The sequence below is a fragment of the Orcinus orca genome, chromosome 21, assembly GCF_937001465.1.
Source record: "Orcinus orca chromosome 21, mOrcOrc1.1, whole genome shotgun sequence".
NCBI lineage: Eukaryota > Metazoa > Chordata > Mammalia > Artiodactyla > Delphinidae > Orcinus > Orcinus orca.
Window position 1 is genome coordinate 17852797 of NC_064579.1, and position 21582 is coordinate 17874378.

General features: G+C 41.9%; 1 protein-coding gene across 1 annotated transcript in view; it reads right to left on the reverse strand.

Annotated features, from left to right (window-relative positions):
* The window catches only part of MTMR7 (myotubularin related protein 7), a 94724-nt gene extending 73488 nt beyond the window's left edge, over window positions 1–21236 (reverse strand). Inside the window, exon 1 of the mRNA XM_004277176.3 lies at window positions 21070–21236. Coding sequence (XP_004277224.1) covers window positions 21070–21093 — 24 coding nt within the window. The 5' untranslated portion in view covers window positions 21094–21236. The remainder of the gene's footprint in view (window positions 1–21069) is intronic.
* Window positions 21237–21582: the final 346 nt, after the last annotated feature.

Sequence of the window (21582 nt, forward strand, 5' to 3'; positions counted from 1 at the left end):
ACTCTATAATCGGCACCACATTTTCCCCTTTCTCATCTTACAGGACACCCCTTGGGAGCCCATCATTCCCATTCTGGGAAATGAGTTTACAGCAGAATGCCGTGCAGACACAAAGATGTGGAAGCCTCTTCTGAGGCCCAATTAGAAAGACTGCACAACTGTCCTGTCACAAAGAGCTCTGAGGTGCCCAGGAGCGTGAGGACACCACTCACCCAGCACAGCATATCCCCTCCAGCCTAATACCCAAGACCCGCCTCCTCAATACTGCCTCCCTTTGACCATCCCAGTCCACAGAGATCATCCTCTCTGTGGACTGGGAATTGCTGTGGCACTTCTGGTCATTACTACTTATTTCCCATTTATTCTGCACTGCCTTATTACATGCTTTTTTTTTTTTTTTTTTCGGTACACGGGCCTCTCGCTGTTGTGGCCTCTCCCGTTGCGGAACACAGGCTCCGGACGCGCAGGCCCAGCGGCCATGGCTCACGGGCCCAGCCGCTCCTCAGCATGTGGGATCTTCCCGGACCGGGGCACGAACCCGTGTCCCCTGCACTGGCAGGCAGACTCCCAACCACTGCGCCACCAGGGAAGCCCCATTACATGCTATTTTTACTGAACCGTTCTAATTGTTTCCCAGAATGCATATTCTCAAGGAAGGTTCTTTTATTTCCAATATTCCCTGCAACACCATGAACAATGCAGGCCCACACTTACATTAGAACTGTGGGAAGAAGGAAAAAGGAGATGCAGTCCTTGGCTTACTGGCATCCGGAAATGATGGACCATTACGATGATATCAGAGCAACATGGCAACGCCTCGACGAGAGGCTCCTTGAGGATGGGCACTATGTGTTTTTCATCTTTGTGCCCTAATGCTTAGCACACGCATGTGCTAAAATATTCGTCCAGTGACTGAAAGTTAACAGCACTATGGTAAAAACAAAGTATGTGAGGGCTTATAGGTAGATTCAGGTATGATTAACCAGGAATGCTCTATTTTTGAATTTGAATTTTCAGACAAGGTAAGTAATATTCAGTGATGGAAGATGTTGCAAGGACAAGAAACAAGGAATAAAGACAAACAAAAAAACAAAACACCAAACTTCATCTGCAAAGGTGAAAACTAAAACTAAGTGCCATGGGACTAAGAGGTTTTACCTTCTTCTCGATAGCTGGGGTACAGGATGCAGCTGTGGTTGAACAAGCAGTCTTCAAAAGCTGCTGTGAACACAAGCCAGCAGGTAAAAAGAAAAGCTGCACCATTAAACTAGATTAGAGATTTTTAAAAAGACAAAATAAAACTCGTCTTCACACTGGGAAGACGTTACCCAGGTGGTATAGAAGCTGACAAGTTTCAAGAAACTTTAGGTCATAAACTCTTCATGTGATTGCTGTGATTATATAGATCTTTTTTTTTTCTTTTTCCCGGTACGCGGGCCTCTCACTGCTGTGGCCTCTCCCGTTGCGGAGCACAGGATCCAGACGCGCAGGCTCAGCGGCCATGGCTCACGGGCCCAGCCGCTCCGCAGCATGTGGGATCTTCCTGGACCGGGGCACGAACCCGTGTCCCCTGCATCGGCAGGCAGACTCTCAACCACTGCGCCACCAGGGAAGCCCTATATAGCTCTTTGTAACATTCTTTATTTGAAAAGTTGAGACTGTGCAAGACACCATGTCTTGCCAGTTTCTGGGTACACTGTAGAACTAAATTTGGAGTTACCATGCAAGATTTTTTTTCGTGCTGTCATTTGTAATGTTTTGCGAGAATCTTTGGGGTTAAAGTTTTGGTTACAATGTTGCTTCACTTTTTAGAGCCTGACAGTCCTTGCAAAATGAAAATCTGTGAACTTGGTACTAAATCCAGGTATAACATTTTTTTATGGAAGCCATATTTATATTTTCTTGTAAAGTAGTTTTGAATTAATAAAATATTAGCATACATGTGAGAGCACCGAACCCGAACCACTAGAGTACCAGGGAACACTGGCTTAATTGTGTTAAAAAATAAGACAGATGTTAACTAGACTTATTGTGATCATTTTACAATGTATACAAATACTGAATCGCTATGTTGTATACCTGAAACTAATAATACTGCTATATGTCTCTTACTCCTCAATTAAAAATTTTTTCACAAAAAAAAAAAAAGAAGAAGAAAGAAGGCTGTTGAAAGATAGTGAAGCTTGGACCCAGTCACATTAAACCATTTTTCCTTGATTCATTCCTTCAAGGAATCTTCACTGTGCACCTTTCCTCTGTGCCAGGCACAGAGCGCTCTGGATGTTGCGGCTACAGCAGGGGACAAGACGACGTCACTGCCCACGGGGAGCTGGCATTGTTTGGGGGGGCAAGGGAACAGGCAACGACAAATAAACAAGCAAAGCCAACAAACAAACATATATGCATGCCGGAAGGTGCTAGGGAGGAAACGGAAGCAAGATAAGCAGTTGGGTGGGGAGGGGCATCAGCATGTCCAGGGACTTCCTCTCCTATAAAATGATTGGACATTTCAGTAGAGACCAAAGGAAGTGAGAGAGCCGGCCACAAGGCAATCTGGGAAAACAGCATTCCAGCCCAAAAGAACCATTGCAAGACCTTGCACAGGAAGATCTTTGAATAATTCAAGGGGCTACAAGGAGGTGGGACGTCTGGACCAGAGTTGGTGTAGAGTGGGGACGAGTTGCCACAGGCAGCTGGGGCCATCTGTCAGGCCTTCCAAGAGGATGCTAGGACACTCACTACCTTTCACTCTGAGTGGGCTGAGAAGCCCACACGGGAAGGTGTACAGGGGAAGAAAGGTAGCAGGATTTGGCAGATAAACCTTCTAGAAGTGGACGCTTTTCCAAGGTCTTGACTTACAGTGATTATATCTTATTGCAATATTGCAATATTTTTTGTTTGCTTGATTCTCCCCTACAACGTAAGTTCCATTAGAGGTTCTACTAGAGAGCCTGTCTTGTTCACCACTGGATGGATCTCCAAGGCCTAAAACAGCACCTGGCCTACAGAAAGCACTCAAGGAAGAGCTGTTGAATGTCCAAGTGAAAGAATACCTGCATGAATAGGGTCTTTGAATCGATCCACTTAGCTCAAGAAGGCAGAACCCCTTTGGTACACCACCACTACTCATGCAAGCTGAGCAGCTCACTTCCATGTGGAAGTCAACTCCACCTTGACCATTCGAAATAATCTGTGCTTTGCTACATGCCCCGAGGAATGAAACTTTCTTTCAGAGCTTGGCAGTAAATTTCTTTCTCCGGGAATCTGTGATAAACAGTGTTTTAATACACGAAAAAAAGGAGAAAAGTAAACACACAATTTTTATAAAGCTGTCACAGCCTGCCACAAAACGTTAAGTGGGGTTATTTTTAAACTATTTTAAATGGCTGAGGGAGGAAGGGTTGGGCCTATGTCCTGGGAAGTACTTTAACTCCCAAAGGCTTCAACTAGCTGTCCACTAGCTGTCCACCAGGGGAAAGGGCACCAGAAAATAGTTTACACTGTTCTGGCCTAAGAAATATGGTACAAAATGAGCTTCTCGGCCTCCCTCTGAGTGTAACAGAAGAATACAAACGGAACCATCACACGGGACAGAGTCACGGAACCCTGGGTGTGTGGTCAAGAGGTTTAATTTCATGCATATTTCACAGCTTGTCCCATTCGGAATGGAAAAACCAATAAAAATAAACTTTAAATAAGGATAAGAAAATACGTGCACATCTGTTCTGTGAAAACAAGCATTCCAGACGCTGTGTGCCTGTGGAGATATGACAGAAGTGATAACTAAACCACATCAGTCAATAATGTGAGTTCAAGTGAGAAATGTTGAAATTCACGAATAAATAAATAAATGTCCAGAGTGGACATATGCAGGAGGTTACACATTCATGTCTTGATCATTCCTCACAAGCATTCAGATATTTCAAGGTAGGAAATGTCTTAATGGTATCCCTTTTGAAAGCTTAATGCAGACACCAATGTTACCATGTTACTTTCATCCACTAAAAGAAAAAAAAAAAAAATCAGACCGTTTTCTCAGTTTCTTCCCCACACATCCACTCCAAAAAGATTCTCCCTCTGGAATCCTGGATGATGTCACTGAGGCTTCTTCTCCAGGGAACGGAGGCCACGACAGAGGCTTCCTGAGCAAAACTTGACACCTTACCTAAAATTCACGCGGTTGATGAAATTAACATTTTTATAAAAGAAAACTATGCTCTCAAGTATGGGTGTGAACTAGAGTTGGGTGACAGGAAGGGACTCTTTGTAGAGTGCCCTCAGGGGAAAAACTAGTCAACCCCACTGTAAAGTGAGGAAATGGATGAGTAAATCAAATGAAATGTTTGGATAAAGAAAAACATTTTTATTCTCAGATTTCATAGAAGTTCTTCCAGCATACAAACCGGTGACCACCTCCTCTGGCAATGATGATGGTAATAAAATTAAGAAAAACAGCTAAAGTTTACTAAATGCCACATTATTAAGTGTTTTAAATGTATTCTCTCATTTAGTCTCCTAATGAGTTACAGATGAGAAAATCAAGGCTTTGGGAGACCTCCAGTGACTCAGTCAAGGCCATATACGTAGCTACAGTAATCAAGATTGTGTGGTACTAATTAAGGATAAATACGGAGATCAAAGGAATAGAACTGAGAGGCCAGTAAAAAACCCAGGCATCTATGGTCCACGCAACTATAGTGAATTAATTTTCCACAAGGTTGTGGAGATAATTAAAGGGTATAAGTCCTTCAATAAAGGATGCTGGGACAACTGGAATCCCACATGCAAAAGAATGAATGTAGACCGCTATCTCACACCATACACAAAAATTAACTCAAAATGGATCAAAGACCTACACGGTGAACATCTTTGTGATCTTGGATTAGGCGATGGTTTCTTAGATACAGCACCTAATGTACAAGCAACCAAAGAAAAAATAGATAAATTGGACTTCAGATCACAGTTAAAAACTTTTGTGCTTCTAAGAACAACAAGAAAATGAAAAAAAGACCCACAGAATGGAAGCAAATATCTGCAAGTCCTATATCTGAGAAAGATCTGGTATTCAGAATATACAAAGACTTACAACTCAACAATAAAAATATAGATGGCACGTACGCTTTTTTTTTTGGCCACACGGCACCAGGCATGCAGGATCTTAGCTCCCCAGCCAGGGATCGAACCCATGCCCCCTGCAGTGGAAGTGCGGAGTCTTAACCACTGGACCACGAAGGAGGTCCCTTATAGATGGCACAATTAAAAATGAACAAAGACCTATAATATAACACAGAAGAAAATCTTGATGATCATGGGTTTGGCGATGACTTTGTAAATACAACAGCAAAGGCGTGATCTACAAAAGAAAGAACTGATTAGCTAGACTTAATTAAAATTAAAAACTTCTGCTTTGCAAAACACAGTCAAAAAAATGAAAAGACAAGCCACGGATTGGGAGAAAACATCTGCAAAAGACATTTCTGATAAAAACAACTCGATTAAAAAATGAGCCAAAGATCTTAACAGAGACACCTCACCAAAAACATACAGATGGCAAAATAAGCATATGCTCTACATCATGTGTCATCAGGGAAATGCAAATTAAAACAACAATGAGTTACCACTACACACTGACAAGGACAGCCAAAATCCAAACACTGACAACACCAAATGCTGACAAGGATGTGAAGCAACTGGAACTCTCATTCGTTGCTGGTGGGAATACAAAATGGTACAGTCACTTTGGAAGTCAGTTTGGCAGCTTCTTGCAAAACTAAATACACTCTTAGTATGTAATCCAGCAATTACTTTCTTTGGGATTTATTCAAAGGAGCTGAAAACCTGTACACAAGTGTCTATAACAGCTTTATTCCTAATTGCCAAAACTTGGAAGCAACTAAGATGTCCTTCAGTAAGTGAGTGAATAAACTCTGATACATCCACACAATGGCATATTATTCAGCACTAAAGAGAAATGAGCTATCAAGCCATGAAAAGATACAGAGGAAACTTAAATGCATATTATAAGTGAAAGAAGCCAATCTCAAAAGGCTACATAATGTATGATTTCAACCATACGACATTCTGAAAGAGATAAAATTATGGAGACACAAAAATAACAGAGGTTGCCAAGGGTTGGGAAGGGAGGGACGGATACGTGGGACACAGAGGATTTTTAGGGCAGTGAAGCTACTCTGGATAATACTACATTGAGGGATACATGTCATTATAAATCTGTGCAAACCCATAGAATGTACAACACCAAGACTGAACCCTAATAACCTATGGGCTTTGGATGATAATGATGTGTCAATGTAGGTTTATCAATTATAACAAATGGACCACTCTGGTGAGGGATACTGATTACGGGAGGCTATGCATGTGGGGGGGAGGGGTATACGAAAAATCTCTGTACTTTCTGCTCAATATTGCTGTGAACCTAAAACTGCACCCAAAAAAAAAAAGTATTTAAAAAAAGGAAAGAATTTGAATAGATATTGCTCCAAGGAAGATACACAAATAGCCAATAAGCAGGTAAAAAGATGTTCAACATCATTAGCCATCAAGGAAATGCAAATCAAACAACAATATGAGACCATTTCACACCCACCAGGATAGCTATAACCAAAAAGACAGACAATAACAAGTGCTGGTGAGGATGCAAAGAAACTGGAACCCTCACACAACGCTGCTGGGACTATAAAATGGTGCAGCCTCTCTGGAAAACAGTCTCAAAAGATTAAACATACAGTTACCATGTGACCCAATAATTCTAGTCCTAGGTATACACCAAAGAGAACTGAAAACATACACAAAAAACTTGTATATAGGGCTTCCCTGGTGGCGCAGTGGTTGAGAGTCCGCCTGCCGATGCAGGGGGCACGGGTTCGTGCCCCGGTCCGGGAAGATCCCACATGCCACGGAGCAGCTAGGCCCGTGAGCCATGGCCGCTGAGCCTGCGCGTCCAGAGCCTGTGCTCCGCAACGCGAGAGGCCACAGCAGTGAGAGGCCCGCGTACCGCAAAAAAAAAAAAAAAAAAAACCTGTATATAAGTGTTCATAGCAGCATTATTCATAATAAACAAAAAGTGGAAACAACCCAAATATTTATCAACTGATGAATGGATAAATAAATGTGGGTGAATATACACAATGGAATATTATTCAGCAATAAAAAGGAACGACATACTGACACAGGCTACAATATGGATGAATCTCGAAAATGTTATGCTAAGTGAAAGAAGCCAGTCATAATGGACTATATACTATAACATTCCATTTACATACAATGTCCAGAAGAGGCAAATCTGTAGAAAGAAAAAGTACATTCGTGTTCGCAGGAGTGTGGGGAGACAGAAACTGGAATTGATGGGTATGAAGCTGGGTATTCATAATGGGTATGAAGTTTCTCTTGGGGGTGATGAAAATGTTCTGAAATTAGATAGACAGTAATGATGGTTACACAACACTGTGAATATAACAAAAACCACTGAACTGTACGCTTTAAAAGTGTGACTTTTATGGTTATGTGAATTACTTCTCATTTTTAAAAATTATGCCAGAAGTTAAAAAAAAAGTCATAGGAAGTGGCAGAGTAAGAATTTAAACTGTGGTCACTTGACTTCAGAGTCACACTGTCACCCCCCCACACACTACCACGCTAAAAGCTGATGTTCATTTGTCAAATTAAGCATAGGTGGAATTCATTCATTCATGCAACAAATTCACTCACTATTTATTCAGCACTGGTTATGTGTTAGGGAATGGTTTTGCTTGTTTTTTTTTTTTTTATTGTGGCAAAATACACGTAACATAAAATTTACCATTTTAAGTATATTCAAAGTGCTGTGTAACCACCACCGTTATCCCCAAACTTTTTCATCACTTGAAATGGAAACTTTACATCTATTAAGTAATAACTTTCATTTTCCCTTACCCTAGCCCCTGTTCACCTTTATTCTACCTCTGTCTCTAAGAAGCTGCCCATTCTAGACATCTCATCGAAGTGGAATCACCCAATATTTGAAGCTTTTTGTCTGACTTATTTCACTCAGCAAAATGTCTCAAGGGTTCACGCATGCTGTGGTATATATCAGAACTTTGTTCCTTTTAACGGCTACATAATATTCCATTATATGTATATACCACATTTTGTTTATCCATTCTTCTATTGCTGGACACTTGGATTGCTTCCATTCTTTGTCTATTGTGAGTAATGCAGTTATGAACACAGGAATACAAGTATCTGTTTGTGTCCCCGTTTTTAATACTTTTGGGCATGTATCTAGGAGCAGAATTGCTAGATCATACAGTAATTCTATGTTTAAGTTGTTGAGGGACTGCCAAACTGTTTTCCATAGCAGCTGCACCATTTAACATTCCCACCAGCCACGTCCGAGAGTTCCAATTTCTCTACATCCTTGCCAACACTTGTTATTTTTATTTATTTATTTATTTAACAAGAGCCATCCTAATGGGTATGAAGTGGTAGTCCAGAGTGGTTTTGATTTTTATTTCCCTAATAGCTAGTGATGTTGGACATCTTTTCATATGCTTTCATTTGTATATCTTCTTTGGAGAAATGTCTACTCAAGTCCTTTGCCCACTTTTTAATTGAGCTCCTTGATTTTTTTGTTATTGTTGAGTTATAAGTGTATTAGTTTGCTTTGTGAAAACAGATGAAACCAGAGAAAGCAAAGCAGCATCTTTCATATTACAAAGGAACAATCTAGCATACCTTTAAATATTATATTCCTCTCATGCTGAGAAATGTATTTGTTTACTGTCCATCTTGATACATGATAGGCGAAGGTGGAAAAGAACAAAAATTAAACTACTGGGAGTAAATATATTATTTATGTACAAGATAGAAAATTCAATATTCAACTGAAAATAATTCAGGGTTAATTTTTGCTTAAAAACAACGAGATCCATAGGGAACTCTGACCTAACTACAAGCATATGGCTTATGAGAAAATTTTCCAGAATATGTATTTATTGACTGAATTTATTTACATCAGACTATTTTCAAAAGGATTTGAGACCTTTATAAAGTGATAAAAAAGAAACAGTCCTATTAAAAAAGTATGCCACTCTTGTATTGCCATCCTGTAGTTCCTTAAGGGGGTTCCCTGATCCTATTAAGGAAATCGCTTCTATCTCTTAACAGGCATCTCAAACTCAGTTGTGTCCAAAACTGAGGCCCGGGTTCCCTCTCACCTCGCTTCCCATCTTCCCCTCCTGTAGCTGTTCCTGTCTCAGCAATCCACCCTTCCAGGGCGGGGGGCAAACAACCTTGGTGCTGTTCTTAACTCCTCTTTTTCTCTCCTCTCATCTCTACTCTGTCAGTAAATCCTTAGCACTCTACTTGTAAATATATTGTTTATTTCCACTTCCACTGCTACCCACCACCCCCTCTTTCCAGCGTTGCCTACCCTCCTACCTCCACCCAGTTTATTTTTGCCCAAGAGCCTGCTAAATGTTAACTCCGAGCTTGGATTCCTCCTGGGGATCTCCTCACAGCCAGGTGAAAGTCCGCACGTTCTCTGTCCCTGGTCCCCCTCAAAGCTCATTGCCCACGACTGCCCCATCCCTGCCCCTCACCCACCCTGTCTTCCTGTTCCTCCTTGAAGACTCCAAGCACATTCCTACTTCCAGACCCTCTGCTGTCCTTAGGTGAGCGGATGCCTTGCTCCCTCACTTCTAGGTCTCTGCTCAAGTGTCATTTTATCAGGAAGGCTGTATTATCAGCATATATCAATAACCACCCTAACTCACTCCCACCAACATCCCTCTCCTTGAATTTTGCTATTTTTCTTCATAGAATTTTCTCCATCTCACACACACACACACACACACACACACACACACACACACACAGTGTATATCCCCTAATTAGAAAGCTACCTGGCAGCTACCTGCATTTACACAGTATAGAATGAATAGGGATTCTTAAGGTCTATGACACACCATGTGTTCTGTACCCACACCCAACTCGCACCCAAACAACCAGACTTCAATTAAACTTTTGCTAAACCTACTAGAAGTGCGGATTTCAAGAAATGCAGGTGGTTTTGAGGAATGCTTAAAAAACTCCTGCTTAACCACAAGTTGGAAAACTAAAGAAAAGGTAACTGCCGCTGTTACACGCTAGCGGCGTGTTTCACTGTAACGAACTTATCAGCCTTGCTTTTGAAGTGAGATAGTGTATTTGATTACACAGACTACCTCCCCAATATTGTCAAATATTGGGCAACGGAAGAGACTTTAACAATTGGGCAATAATCTGTCTTAAATCAAAGCAAAATGCTGACCTTGGTTCTTTCGATAAAACCAAACTGCAATAATAAGAAAAAACAAGGGGCATGTTTAATAATCCAGAGGCAGCCTCAGGGCAAGAATGTGAGCAGGGCTGCAGAAGGCCTCGCCCTGGGAGTGTAAAGCCAGACCACATTCTCTCCCACTCTCAACATCCAAACACAAGATAGCGTAGCTGCTGAGAAAACAAACTTTGCAGCTACACCGTCTGGTTCTGCATCCTCACTCTGCCCCTTTTAACTTATTTCACCTCCATTTCCTCATTTGCAAAATGGGGATAATAATAATACTTACACCTAATAGAGTTATTTCAAGGACTAATGAAATGAGTGCCTAGCACACAGCAAGTGCTACTGAAGGATTTTCTTTCACCAGTACTATTATTATATTGCTACTGTTACAGACAGCCACCAAAAGTATATTCAATCTCACCAATAAGCAAAGCTATAGCACATAAATTAATGAGAAACCACACTTCACATATGATTCTCATAAGAATAAAGGAAAAAAGTTCCTCTGCTACACTGGCAAAGCAGACACAACTCTAGAGGAAAATCTAGCAGAAGATATCAAAAATCTTTAAGATACGTATAGAAATGGAACCCAAAATCACACTTTAGAAATTTAATCTGAGGCAACAGAGAGATCTGCCCAACAATTTAAATTCACTGATGTTTATCAGTTATTTGTTCTAGTGACGAAATGGAAGCAAATTAACTATCAAATAGTAAGTGATAATAAACTTGGTTAAAAGCTGTGAAATGCCTGAAATTTTAGTCTGCTTGCAACCTAACAAGTTAGCCTGCCGCAGTTTCATGGTTGCTGAGGGAAGACACAAGACTCCTGGGTCAGAAACAAAGGACTTCATTACTCTCTGCACACCAGGAAGCAGGAGCTCCACGTCTGCATCAGGTGCCTACACCTACCCCTCCCCACCTCCCCAGTCTGAGGGGAAACAGCAGCCCAGTGGATGCTGCACTCAGAGCAGCTCTGTGTCCCAGATGAGGACACTCAGAGCTCAGAGCATCATACACGCCAATCTTATAAGAGGGCTGCTAGCAACCCTGACCAACCTTTGGCCCCGAGGAAAACGTTGTCTTTATTACCCGGACAGCAAACAAATCTGCCCTTTGCCCAAGGGAGAAACTATTTCTCTCTTCCAAGGCTGTTTACTATAAAATCACCCTTGAAAAGATAACCTCAGAACAAAAGAACAGAAATGTTTACGACCCACGGAGAATTAACTGCCTCCCAACACTAAATAACTTATAATGCATCCACGCAATGTGAGACCATGTAGTTACAACAAATCACTTTTCAGAAGAATGTTTAATAAGGTGAGAAAAATATTTATGGTATACTATGACATACAAAACACAGACTCTCACTCCCCAAATTACACACACACACAGGCACAGAGAGACAGAAACAGACAGGGAAAACAAATGTAATTTTGTTTTATAACACTTTTCCATTTTTATACAAAGAAAAGGGCTCACAACATACAAAGTTAACAGCAGTTCTTCTTGGGTATTGAGATTGTACATGGCTTTTATTTTCTTTCTGTTTTTTTGAACTAAATTTTCTGTAATGTATTACCTTTTTAATCAGAAAAAAAGGGCTTTTAAAAAAATAGACATGGGCTTCCGTGGTGGCGCAGTGGTTGGGAGTCCGCCTGCCGATGCAGGGGACACGGGTTCGTGCCCCGGTCCGGGAAGATCCCACATGCCGCGGAGCGGCTGGGCCCGTGCGCCATGGCCGCTGAGCCTGCGCGTCTGGAGCCTGTGCTCCGCAGCGGGAGAGGCCACAGCAGTGAGAGGCCCACATACCGCAAAAAAAAAAAAAAAAATAGACATGGATATGACATCAAAAACACAAGTGACAAAAGAAAAACTGGGTAAGGTGGACTTCATCAAAATTCAAAACTTTTGTGTTTCAAAGGACACCATGAAGACAGTGAAAAAAAACCTGACAGAACGGGAGAAGACATTTGTAAGTCATATATCTGATTAGGGACTTATATCCATAATATATGAAAAACTTTTGCAACTCGATAATTAAAAAAGACAAATAATCCAATTAAAAAATGAACAAAGGATCTGAATAGAGAGCTCTCCAAAGAAAATATACAAATGGTCATTAAGCATATGAAAAGATGCTCAAAATAATCAGTCATTAGGGAAATGCAAACCAAAACCATGATCAATACCACGTCACACCCACTAGGATGAATAAAAGAGACAGACAATAACAAGTGTTGGCAGGGATACTAAAAAACTGGAACCTTCACACATTGTTGGTGGGATCTTAAAATGGTATAGTCACTTCCAGAAAACAGACTGGCAGTTAAATATATATACAAATATATACACATACTATACACACACACAAAAACAACAATTATTGAAATGGAGAAAGATATAAATAGATAATTGAGGAAAGTAATAAAATAGTCAATAAACATATTTTTGAAAATGCTTCAACCTCACTAGAAATAAAAAAAAAATGTACCATGAAATAACACAATGCTATCCCCCCTTTAACAAATATTTTTCAAATAATTAAGCAATGGTACAGTGAGAAAGACACTATGCCCTATTTCTGAAAACTGATATAATATTTTTGGGAAGTCATTAGGCAACATATATCAACCATAAAATTGTTCATCTTCCATGACACAGTAATTCCATCTAGGGCTCTAGCCTATATGCAAATAATAATTAATAAATAAGATATTCTTCATTGTATTATTGGAACAACCTTATGGGGAAATGGTTAATGCAATAATGACATTTCCATAGGATAAAAAAATCACATAGTCTTCTAAAAGCATGTTTTCAAAGACCACAATAAGGTAAATGAAAAGAAGCACACTACAAAACTGAATTGGGTGATCCTAAATTTCTAAACAAGCAAATAAAAAGTGTGAGTATTCATGCAAAGAAAAAAAATATCAGAAGGAAATATACTCACATATTAACAGTGGTTAATTTCCATATTTTTCCTATTAAGGAATTAAAAGTAAATATACTTTTATAACCTGAAAATGTATACTTTTTAAAATAAAGATGAAAGAGATAACACTTAGTGCCGATGGTATAATGACAGTGAATGACACAGAGAAAGCCAATCTTCTCATGACTCTACTGATCTCTATCACAGAGAGATCTTGCAAATGACATCACTATTTTCAAATGGGGGTATGGAATTTTGAATTATAAGCTGGTGAGTTTGACATTAAATCTAGGCAAGATTCTAAAACGTCTTCTTTAATGGAATTTTGTATGAACCTAGAAAAGGAAACTATCAGTCAGCAGGAGGATTCACTCAATCATTCGCAGGCTACTCAGTTTTTTCTTTGACGAGCTGTTTGGAGAGGTGATGGAAGCCAAGTTTATCAAACGGTAAATGGCACCAAGCTGGGGCAACTAGTGTATCTGTTATCAGGATGGAGAACCTGAGAGAGAGGGTGAACTTAAGCTACTAAGAAGTCACATCTGCCTAATTTAGCTTCTTCCCTGGATAAGATCACGGATGAGGTAATAATAGAGGGCAAGGCTGTTAAACAGTGGATGGTACCCGACTGAGAGGAATAGCAGATGTATATCAGGATCCAAAAAACAGTGTTAGGGATTAAGCGAGAAGCTAAATCCAATGAGATAACATTCAACAAAGCTAAGTGTAAGATACTATCGTTCAAGGAAAAGGCAGGGGAGACTTGACTTCACAGCTCAGTGTGTGGAGACCACTTCAGGGCTCTCTTCCACAGGCCACTGAGCTGTGGCTCGAGGATATTTAAATTTAAAAAATAGTTAGCAAACTTTACTCTCTCCCAGTTCAACAAAACCTGAAGTAATCATATACTTTTTTTAACTCATTGAGTAAAGTAACCAGGATATAAAGGGACTTAAAACCAAGCCACTGGTTGGTTGCCAGAAAAGCAGGGCTAAGCCAACTACTTAGGTGAGAGGGAAGGATTATGGAGGTGGTGGCATCCTAGGAAATCCGCGAAGGGCCATTTCCTGGAAGGAGGGTTGATGTATTGGGGAACATTCCAGGGGACAGAGCTAGACACAATTACTAAAAACTACAGTGAGCCAGATTTTGACTCAATATAAGGAAAACTTCCTAATGGCTAGAGCTGTCCATGGTCAGCGTGGATTGCCAAGGGACACAGCAAGTTCTCAGAATCAGAAGTAGGGAGCTCGGGCCAGCTGGGCACTGGGCTCAGAGGAAATTCAAACAGGATTCTAGTCTATTCTCCCCTCAGATGCCTGAAACACGTTCATGTCTTTGCTAACGAGAGTCATCCAGACTCTGCTTAAGACACATGTAATCCTTCAAGAGATAAACTAATTTCTCGTCTATAACAGGTATAATTGTGGTAAAGAACTTCTCTATACGGAGCCAAGACCGTCTCCTCCGCAGTCCCTTCATTTCTGCTCGCTGGGACTATAAAGAGTTTTTCTAAACCCTGGACCATAAAGAAGCTTTCCAACACTGAAAGATATCACGTAATGAGAATCCTTATAAAGACTGTTCCTACTCTCATCATTCCACTCTGGGCAATAATTAATTAAGAAAACTGTACCAGGTATTCTCCTAGGGGCACAAAACCCACATCCCTATGAGTGGATACAGTTTAAGCAAACCCTACTCAAATGAATAATATGCAACCATTAAAACAATAAGTAGGGAGATGACATCTGAATAGAAAATATATATACAAAATAATGGTGGGCAAAAATTTCAATAAGAGAGCTAAAGCATGCTATTTTCAACTATATAAAAAGGGCATATTATCACAAATTAGAATTGAATTTGGAGTGACGTAAATATAACTTCATCTCATTAGGTTGTTTTTCTAAGAAATTGTTTAAATGTATAACAATAAAAATCTATACTCTCTTTCTTTTTTTTTTTTTGTGGTACGCGGGCCTCTCCCTGTTGTGGCCTCTCCCGTTGCGGAGCACAGGCTCCGGACGCGCAGGCTCAGCGGCCACGGCTCACGGGCCCAGCCACTCCAGGGCATGTGGGATCTTCCTGGACCAGGGCACGAACCTGTGTCCCCTGCATCAGGAGGCAGACTCTCAACCACTGCACCACCAGGGAAACCCTATACTCCCTTTTGATGTAAACCTAACAATAAAAATCTATACTCCCTTTTGATGTAAACCTATCTCTTCACCCATTTAAACAATTAGTCCTAAAGTGCCTAGGTTCTGAATACTACATAAATCATTCTAGATTATTAGATGTATATATATTAGTTGTATAATATGTAAGATGTACTCATAAGTTTCCTCAAAAATTAAAGTTACTATATGACCCAGTAATTCCACTTCCAGACATACACCCAAGAGAACTGGAAAGTTATGTTCTCCCAAAAAACAAGTATATGAGTGTTCATGTGCAGTGCTATTCATAATAAACAAAAAAGTGGAAATAACCCAAATGCCCACCCACTGATGAAAGGATAAACAGAATGTGGTATATCCACAAAATGGAATATTATTCTGCAATAAAAAAGGGATGAAGCACCAACACCTACTACAAGTTGGATGAACCTAGGAAGGGTTATGCTAAATGAAGCAAGTCACAAATTGCCACAAATTATATTACTCATCTATGTGAAATGTCCAGAACAGGCAAATCTAATAGAGGCAGGAAGTAGACTAGTGCTGCCAAGGGCTGGAGTAGGGAACGAGGACTGACTACTAATAGGTACTAGGTTTCTTTGGGAGTGATGAAAATGTTCCCAATTAGACAGTGGTGAGAGGTACACAACACACAAATATACCAAAAAACACTGAAATGGGGCTTCCCTGGTGGCACAGTGGTTGAGAGTCCGCCTGCCGATGCAGAGGACACGGGTTCGTGTCCCGGTCCGGGAAGATCCCACATGCCGCGGAGCGGCTGGGCCCGTGAGCCATGGCCGCTGGGCCTGCGCGTCTGGAGCCTGTGCTCCGCAACAGGAGAGGCCACAAACACTGAAATGTACACTTTAAAATGGCTAAATGGTGAATTTTATGTTTTAATTCTGTCTCATTAAAAAATATATAATGACAAAAGACATATCATTATATATATGCTATATATTTTATAAAATATATTGACATCCACAAGTACTTAATACTATTAGAAGACTGACAATATGGTACCTAGCATGGGTACAATGCTCAAAAGGCCTGGATTACTAAAGAAAATATTAAAAACTGAAGGGCTGAAATTAAGAATCACTCATTCCTTCTATTATCCAATTCTTAATTGATTTACTGTGTGCTTACTTGGTGCCAGAAACTATGTTAGGTGCTGTGGATACAGGGGTGAACAAGATGTGGTCCTCACCTTCACAGGGCTCCTGGTCTAAAAGGGAAGCTTGACATGAAACAAATAATCACTTGCATATCTATAAAACATGTATGTAACAAGGGGCATAAGGTGAAATATGGGTTCCATGACAGAATATATCAATAACAGGCAGCCCTGATTTAGATGGAGAATTGGGCAATACCTTCCTGAGGAAATTATATTTAATCTGAAACTATGAAGATGAGAGATTTAGGCAGGTGAAGAGCAGGGGGATAAGAGTATCCTCCGGATGGAACAGCAATGCAGAAGTCCTGAGGCAGAAAAGAACCTGTCACATGTGAGAAACCCACGAAGGCTAGCTGTGATAAGAGGGTGGTGAGTAAGAAGACGACTGTCACAGAATGAGGCTGAGAAGTAAACATGGGTCTGTCCAGGCAGGCCACTCTGGGGATTCTCACTCTATATCCTGGGTACAAAGGGAAGCCACCCAAGATCAGCAGGGAAGTAACATGACCAATTTGTGTCATAAAAGCATCACCCAGGCTCCCTCTGTGGAGGAGGGATTGGAGAAAAGCAAAGAGGAACCAGTTAGGAGGCTGTGAGAGTAACGGCTCAGACCAGGGATGGGGGTGGAAAGGAACAAAAGGCATTTTCAAGGTCTATTTGGAGTTTTGGAGGTCATCACATATTCTATTTTACAACTCAAATTTACATGTGTGGGAAAAAAATGTCTTCCGGAAAGACCAAAACATAAAAAGTAGAGATTACTTCACCAGGTTCCTAGACACATTAGCATCTATCCGATACTAACCCAAACCCTACAAAACACTTTAAGTTACTTCTAAAAGCCCTGAAGGCTTTATATATAACTAAGTAACACGTGAACCCAAATTATCCCTAAGTTTCTTGCAGGGTTTTTTCTTACCAGCAAGTCTTCAGAGTGGCAGAGAAAACCAGACAGAGAAGTAGAAACAAAAAGTTCACTGTGATGCAATACAGGTAATGCTTGGTGTCCTAACTTAAACCCAACTGCAAACTAGCTCCTCCGTGGAACATTTTCTTTTTCTTATACAGGAACCATTCCGGGAGAGAAACACCCTGCTTAGTATACGCTCTGTTAAAGGCTTCTGTTAAACACACACACACACACACACACACACGCACACGCGCGCACACACACACACACACACCAGCAAGAAAGATGTGCAAAGCATCCAGATTATACATGGGTATCTCTCTCCTTACACTGCACTCCAGAGACTGAAGCAGAGTACAGAGGCTGTGATGATATCGCACAGCTTACAAAGAGTAAATGAATGACTTCACTGTAATAGGAAAACAACTGTACATTATACATGCATTTCCTTTCCTCTTAAAATAAACCCCTGCCAGCCACATGGTAAATACACTTCAAACTCGAGTGTATACCCCTCACAAGCCACCTAAGACGTGAAATCGTACAATATAAGACAAGCTATCTATTCAGCACCCCCATGATATAATGGAAGCCCAGAACAAAGACGAATATGACCATCAAAAATTATACATTTTACAACACAAGCTCTGTAAGTAGTACGGTCCCTTTTCATTTATACTGTGAAAATTAGTATTGCACTTAAAAATGTAAAATGAAATTGTTTAAAATACCGAATCACTATGTTGTGTAACAAGAACTAACGCAGTGATGTAGGGCAATTACACCTCAAAACAAACAAACAAACTCATAGAAAGAGAGACCCAATTTGTGGTTACCAGCGGGGCAGGCTGAAGGAAGGTGGTCAAAAGGTACAAACTTCCAGTTATAAGATAAATCAGTACTAGAGATGGAATGGATAACATGATACATATAATTTACACTGCTGTATGTTATACATGAAAGTTAAGATAAATTCTAAGAGTTCCCATCACAAGAAAAAATTTTTTTCTATTTCTTTAATTTTCTATCTAAATGATGATGGATGGTCATTAATTTATTGTGGCAATCATTTTATGATGTATGTAAGTCAAATCATTATGCTGTACACCTTAAACTTATCCAGTGCTGTATGTCGATTCTATCTCAATAAAACAGGAAGTGAAAAATAAAAATTTTTTAATTGTTTTAAAAATGTAAAATAAAATGATACTGTTTAACCTCAGGGAATCATGTCATGTCATCATTTCTATCTTTATCGCTGTTAGGCTTTCAGCATCTTTGAGGGAATAATGATTTATTACAATATACCATATTTACACAACTGCCTGACAGCATCTCCAACGCTCCTGCGTGTTAAGACTCAGCTCTTCGGGCTTCCCTGGTGGCACAGAGGTTGGGAGTCCGCCTGCCGATGCAGGGAACACGGGTTCGTGCCCTGGTCCGGGAAGATCCCACATGCGGCAGAGCGGCTGGGCCCGTGAGCCATGGCCGCTGAGCCTGCACGTCCGGAGCCTGTGCTCCGCAACGGGAGAGGCCGCAACAGTGAGAGGCCCGCGTGCCACAAAAAAATAAAAATTAAAAAAAAAAAAAGACTCAGCTCTTCTAAGAAGCCTTCCCTCACCCTTTATGGTAGAGCTGATCCTCCATCCATTGCCCTCTCTGCCCACTGTCCCTTGTACACATCTCTTTCCAGACTTACAACTGCCTCCGTTCCAGACCAGGAGCTCCCTGGTCTGGAGCTTCACAGAGCTCACACAGGAGCTTCTCACAGGAAAGGTTCTCCAATGCTTGTGGAATGAAATGAATGAATAACTGGATTGGATCCCCCCCAACCTCTGTAGCTTTTAATTTTTTTCCACCTGCATTATCCTAAATGTTCATGACTCTCAACTCAATGAAATTTCAGACAATTATCCATTTCCCCCCATTTCCTTCTGTTTCCTGACAGAAGATTTATGGTACAGGGTGTTTATGAAAACGGGTTTTAAGAACAAGTGAGAATATTGCTTGATGTTCAGGTTTGCACACATGGCTTTGTAGAGAATGAGTTTGAATAAGGATGAGAAAAGGCCTTTACTCCCAAAATTCATATTCCATAGGAAGAAAAGCACTCAGTGTCATGTCACCCTATCACTACTGACATTCACATCAGACATCATTTTTATCAAGAGCCCCCTTCGTCCTGACAAAGAAAGGATGCCCCTGGCAAGGGCAGAGGGAGTTCATGAGTTAAATTCCTCATTCCAGAATAAATTATTTAGCACCACTTAAACCCTGAAAGCTCTGAGCCACCTATCTTGCGGTTTACGGCACTCTCCTCTAAGTTTACAATTTCCCGATTGTGAAGCAACAATTTAATTCCATAGTGCAAAATCAATACAACTTAACTTTACTGTTGGAACTCACATTATGTGGCAAACTGAAAGATTTTATTCTTCCACTGACATAAGACAATCGTAAAGCTGCCTTTATAAAGAGAAACCATTCCGGAATTTAGGAATGAATTTTTCTTACTGGACTTACTGCACAGCAATGGCCCCATGAGATGAATACGATCCCTGGGGCCTCCTAAGTTCCGCCCACTCAGGCCCAGCTTTGACTTCACTGTCAGGACCTAGATTTTGAACAGATCATCCCGGAAACGCAAGGCGCTATAGTGGTAGTAACAAGAGACAGCCAATAGGTTCCTGAAATAGGTTTTGTCACTAATTTAGGGTTTTTATCAGGAATGTCGATCACCTTTTTCGCTCTAAATTTTATTACTAGTACAACCATGAATAGTAAGGTTTGGTACAGGGGTCAACGTTTCCAGTGTTATTTAACTGAAATGATCTGGGACCAGTCGCTTTTGTTGAGTTGGCAAGATCTGGTGTTGTTTAAAACAGACCAGTGGACGAATCTGTAAGCTGCAACCCACTGGGAAAGGCAAGAAGATGGAAGGATTGATAATATTCAGCCTACAGCGAACACTGATCATCTGCTCGGTGCAAAGTCCACTGCAGCTGATAGCCTGAGGACCAAGAAGCAGAAGGGCGAGTTGGGCGGGTCTGAACCCTTAGATTCAACAAGCTTCCCGAGTGCATTCAACGCACCTGCACGTAACTCGTTTCCTTGCACCTGTTATTAGGAAGGCTTGTTTCTCTTTCAACTGCTCAGAGCAGCCAACAGAAAAAAAAATTTTTTTAAGCCGCAACCTAGTGCTAGACCAGAAGGAAGCGTTTATCAGCCTATCAGCAGTCCCATTACTCTACTGGCAGTTAGGCTTCCCTCCCGTCCAGCCCTCTGTCCACTGAGCATCCCCAAGGACAAGAGGTTAGATCCAGCAGCAGCCAAGGCTAGGCCTGTGAGGCAGCAAGAGGAAGCCCAGCCTCCCGGCGAAGCGGGAGAGGCTCCGGCGCCGCCTCCTCCCTCGCTCGCTAGCGGTGCCAGTTCGGTCTGCGCCGGACAGGGAAGCCGGGCCTCCAGCCGGCTCAGCATCCTTCCTCTTGCTCCCGCTCTCCCTCCTCCGCCCGCACCCGTAGCACCAACCTTGGGCGTGCGGATGTGCTCCATGGCGAGCCCGCGTCTGCTGGTCCCGGGCGGGTGAGGCCTCACGTACCTGCGCGAGTCTGCAGCGCGGCGGGAGGGACGCGGGGAGGGGGCTTCGCGCCCGGGAGCGGGCGGGTCTCGGGCTTAGCTCCGCCCTCAGGTGCGGCGGCGCCCGCGCGAGGCAGGCGTGCGGGGCCCGGGGCGCCCGCGCGGCCCTAGAGCGCGCGGCCCTAGAGCGCGCGGCCCTAGAGCGCGCGGCCCTAGAGCGCGCGGCCCTAGAGCGCGCGGCCCTAGAGCGCGCGGCCCTAGAGCGCGCGTCTCTGCGCCACTGCCACCTGCACCGCCTGTCGCCGCCCCGCCCCGCCCCTTGTCTGGCTGCCTGGCTGGGGTCGCGGGAGCCAGAGCCGCTCGCTTCCTCTGAAGAAGGGCAGCCAGCGTAAGACTGTCGGGTTACTGTTCCCCGAGACACAATGGGGTCCTTGCGGTGGGTGTGGCCTCTTGAGGAGAGATGGG